The sequence below is a fragment of the Penaeus vannamei genome, chromosome 28 (assembly GCF_042767895.1).
Source record: "Penaeus vannamei isolate JL-2024 chromosome 28, ASM4276789v1, whole genome shotgun sequence".
Lineage (NCBI taxonomy): Eukaryota > Metazoa > Arthropoda > Malacostraca > Decapoda > Penaeidae > Penaeus > Penaeus vannamei.
The window spans coordinates 230,001-234,858 of record NC_091576.1 but is presented as its reverse complement, the minus strand read 5'-3'; the positions used below and the strand labels follow the sequence as shown (position 1 = coordinate 234,858).

General features: G+C 46.3%; 1 protein-coding gene across 1 annotated transcript in view; it reads right to left on the bottom strand.

Moving 5' to 3' along the window:
* Nucleotides 1–348: 348 nt before the first annotated feature.
* LOC138866960 (fibroin heavy chain-like) overlaps nt 349–4,858 on the bottom strand; it is a 4,707-nt gene continuing 197 nt past the window's right edge. Inside the window, exons 1-2 of the mRNA XM_070141340.1 lie at nt 3,015–4,858; nt 349–2,933 (exon numbers count right to left, since the gene is read on the bottom strand). The exon at nt 3,015–4,858 is cut by the window's right edge and continues 197 nt beyond it. Coding sequence (XP_069997441.1) covers nt 349–2,933; nt 3,015–4,858 — 4,429 coding nt within the window. The remainder of the gene's footprint in view (nt 2,934–3,014) is intronic.

The window sequence follows — 4,858 nt, the reverse complement described above, 5'->3', positions numbered from 1 at the left end:
TATAAATTCACCTCATTTATCCCTAAATAAGCTATAAATTTAAAGGGGGTGCGAGGGCACAATAAAATTTTCTTGCGGGTATAAAAAATGTTGGGAACTACTGGCTTTCAGAAATAAGATTATCACACAGTGAATCCATAGATATTCTGGAATGATTTTTCCAGAAATGAATCAAACGAGACAAATTCGAAACCCAAAATACCAACCCTTCCGTGTATATATATATATATATATATATATATATATATATATATATATATATATATATATATGCCCACAGGTGTTTATATGTCAGAATTAACAGAGAAACTCACCACTTCAAGCTGACTCGATGACATGTTATGGTTTTCATGTTGTCTTATTTGGTGTTTTAAACATAGGAACTCTTGATGCTTTTAGAACATCTAATCCTGTAGATGCTGATGAATCCGCTGACATAACAGATAGATCTGGTGCTTCAAAAGCATGGAAACTTGGCGCATTTAGAACAGCACCGTTTGAGTCTGGAGTGCCAAATGCTGGAGTTTTTATTGCACCCATTTTTGGAACTTTGATACCAGAAAAACTTGGCGTATTTGGAACAGGCATACCTGGTACTTTATGACCTGGAGCATTTAATCTTGCTGATGGCAGTTTTAGGTTAACTGATGGTGCTTCAAATGTTGGAACCTTTACAACTGTAGTGGGTGTTTTAAGTGCAATGTTAGGCACTTTGAAAGCAGGAGTATAGACCTTGCCCATCTTAAGCAAGCCTGGTTCTAAACTTGCTGAGGGAATTTTCAGATTCGGTATCTTCGGGAGACCCATGGCAGGTTTACTCGAAGCACCAGATTTAGGTCCTGATTCAAGGCCTGTTCCACTGCCCAGTCCACCACCTACTCCACTGTTCATTCCACTACCAGCTCCAATGCCCAATCCACTGCTTGACCCACCACCTGTTCCACTGCTTAATCCACTACCTGTTTTACTACCTGATCCACTAGATGATCCATTACCTATTCCACTTCCTAATCCACCACCTGTTCCACTTCCTAATCCACCACCTGTCCCACTTCCTAATTTACCACCTGTTCCACTTCCTAATCCACCACCTGTCCCACTTCCTAATTTACCACCTGTTCCACTTCCTAATCCACCACCTGTCCCACTTCCCAATTTACTACCTGTTCCACTTCCTAATCCACCACCTGTCCCACTTCCTAATTTACCACCTGTTCCACTTCCTAATCCACCACCTGTCCCACTTCCTAATTTACCACCTGTTCCACTTCCTAATCCACCACCTGTCCCACTTCCTAATTTACCACCTGTTCCACTTCCTAATCCACCACCTGTCCCACTTCCTAATTTACCACCTGTTCCACTTCCTAATCCACCACCTGTCCCACTTCCTAATTTACCACCTGTCCCACTTCCTAATCCACCACCTGTCACACTTCCTAATTTACCACCTGTCCCACTTCCTAATTCACCACCTGTTCCACTTCCTAATCCACCACCTGTCCCACTTCCTAATTTACCACCTGTTCCACTTCCCAATCCACCACCTGTTTCACTTCCTAATTCACCACCTGTTCCACTTCCTAATCCACCACTTGTCCCACTTCCTAATTTACCACCTGTTCCACTTCCTAATTTACCACCTGTTCCACTTCCTAATCCACCACCTGTCCCACTTCCTAAACCACCACCTGTTCCATTTCCTAATCCACCACCTGTTCCACTTCCTAATTCACCACCTGTTCCACTTCCTAATTCACCACCCGTTCCACTTCCTAATCCACCACCTGTCCCATTTCCTAATTTACCACCTGTTCCACTTCCTAATCCATCACCTGTCCCACTTCCTAATTTACCACCTGTTCCACTTTCTAATCCACCACCTGTTCCACTTCCTAATCCACCACCTGTCCCATTTCCTAATTTACCACCTGTTCCACTTCCTAATCCATCACCTGTTCCACTTCCTAATTTACCACCTGTTCCACTTCCTAATTCACCACCTGTTCCACTTCCTAATCCACCACCTGTTCCACTTCCTAATCCACCACCTGTCCCACTTCCTACTGAACCACCTGTTCCACTTCCTAATTCACCACCTGTTCCATTGCCTAATCCACCTGTTCCACTTCCTAATCCACCACCTGTCCCACTTCCTAAACCACCACCTGTTCCACTTCCTAATCCACTACCTGCTCCATTGCCTAATCCACCTGTTCCACTTCCTAATCCACCACCTGTTCCACTTCCTAATCCACCACCTGTTCCACTTGCTAATCCACCACCTGTCCCATTTCCTAATTTACCACCTGTTCCACTTCCTAATCCATCACCTGTTCCACTTCCTAATCCACCACCTGTTCCACTTCCTAATCCATCACCTGTTCCACTTCCTAATTTACCACCCGTTCCACTTCCTAATCCACCACCTGTTCCACTTCCTAATTCACCACCTGTTCCACTTCCTAATTCACCACCTGTTCCACTTCCTACTTTAACACCTGTTCCATTTCCTAATCCACCTGTTCCATTGCCTAATCCACCTGTTCCACTTCCTAATTCACCACCTGTTCCACTTCCTAATTCACCACCTGTTCCACTTCCTAATTCACCACCTGTTCCACTTCCTAATCCACCACCTGTTCCACTTCCTAATTTACCACCTGTTCCACTTCCTAATCCATCACCTGTTCCACTTCCTACTTTAACACCTGTTCCATTGCCTAATCCACCTGTTCCACTTCCTAATTCACCACCTGTTCCACTTCCTAATTCACCACCTGTTCCACTTCCTAATTTACCACCTGTTCCACTTCCTAATCCATCACCTGTTCCACTTCCTAATTCACCACCTGTTCCATTGCCTAATCCACCTGTTCCACTTCCTAATTCACCACCTGTTCCACTTCCTAATTCACCACCTGTTCCACTTCCTAATTTACCACCTGTTCCACTTCCTAATCCATCACCTGTTCCACTTCCTAATTTACCACCTGTTCCACTTCCTAATTTACCACCTGTTCCACTTCCTAATTCACCACCTGTTCCACTTCCTAATCCACCACCTGTTCCACTTCCTAATCCACCACCTGTTCCATTGCCTAATCCACCTGTTCCACTTCCTAATCCACCAACTGTTCCACTTCCTAATCCACCTGTTCCACTTCCTAATCCACCACCTGTTCCACTTCCTAATCCACCACCTGTTCCTTTTCCTAATCCACCACCTGTTCCTTTTCCTAATCCACCACCTGTTCCTTTTCCTAATCCACCACCTGTTCCACTTTCTAATCCACTGCCTAATCCATCCCCAGTTCCACTTCCTAATCCACCACCTGTTCCTTTTCCTAATCCACCACCTGTTCCACTGCCTAATCCACTTCCGACTCCCCACTTCTTCCCACCTTTCCCTCTGTATGGCCTTCCATATCCACTTCCATATCCATATCTACCCGGTCTTCCATATCCATTTCCCCGCCCATACCCCCTCCCAATATCCTTTCCGTTGCCTAATCCACTTCCTAACCCCCACTTCTTCCCACCTTTCCCTCTGTATGGCCTTCCATATCCACTTCCATATCCATATCTACCCGGTCTTCCATATCCATTTCCCCGCCCATACCCCCTCCCAATATCTTTTCCGTTGCCTAATCCACTTCCTACTCCCCACTTCTTCCCACCTTTCCCTCTGTATGGCCTTCCATATCCAATTCCATATCCATATCTACCCGGTCTTCCATATCCATTTCCCCGCCCATATCCCCTCCCAATATCCTTTCCGTTGCCTAATCCACTTCCTAACCCCCACTTCTTCCCACCTTTCCCTCTGTATGGCCTTCCATATCCACTTCCATATCCATATCTACCCGGTCTTCCATATCCATTTCCCCGCCCATACCCCCTCCCAATATCTTTTCCGTTGCCTAATCCACTTCCTACTCCCCACTTCTTCCCACCTTTCCCTCTGTATGGCCTTCCATATCCACTTCCATATCCATATCTACCCGGTCTTCCATATCCATTTCCCCGCCCATACCCCCTCCCAATATCTTTTCCGTTGCCTAATCCACTTCCTAACCCCCACTTCTTCCCACCTTTCCCTCTGTATGGCCTTCCATATCCAATTCCATATCCATATCTACCCGGTCTTCCGTATCCATTTCCCCGCCCATACCCCCTCCCAATATCCTTTCCGTTGCCTAATCCACTTCCTACTCCCCACTTCTTCCCACCTTTCCCTCTGTATGGCCTTCCATATCCAATTCCATATCCATATCTACCCGGTCTTCCATATCCATTTCCCCGCCCATACCCCCTCCCAATATCTTTTCCGTTGCCTAATCCACTTCCTAACCCCCACTTCTTCCCACCTTTCCCTCTGTATGGCCTTCCATATCCAATTCCATATCCATATCTACCCGGACTTCCATATCCATTTCCCCGCCCATACCCCTTCCCATATTTACTCCTACATCCCCTTCCACATCCACCGGCGGGCCCCCACTTTATCTTGTAATTTGGTCTGTAGCACTTGGGGGCCATCGGGCAGCTGAATTTACATCTTTTGTTATTTGATTTCGGGCCTCGGCATCTTCTGTTGTACTGATATCTCTCATAGAGCGAGCCGTAACAACAGCATGGTTCCATCCCTCCACATTTTTTCTTGTATCGCATTCCCAGTGGCCATCCCTTCTTACAACACAATCTGGAATGCCACCTGTTTCCTGCGTTCTTGCGATGTGCACCACCTTTACGACGGCCGCGTCCGAACGGACAGTGCTTCTTTTGCCCCTTTATTTTAGGATGCGCTACATTTCTCCTGCTCCTTTCACTTGGACTTTCACCCTTGCTCGTGCCT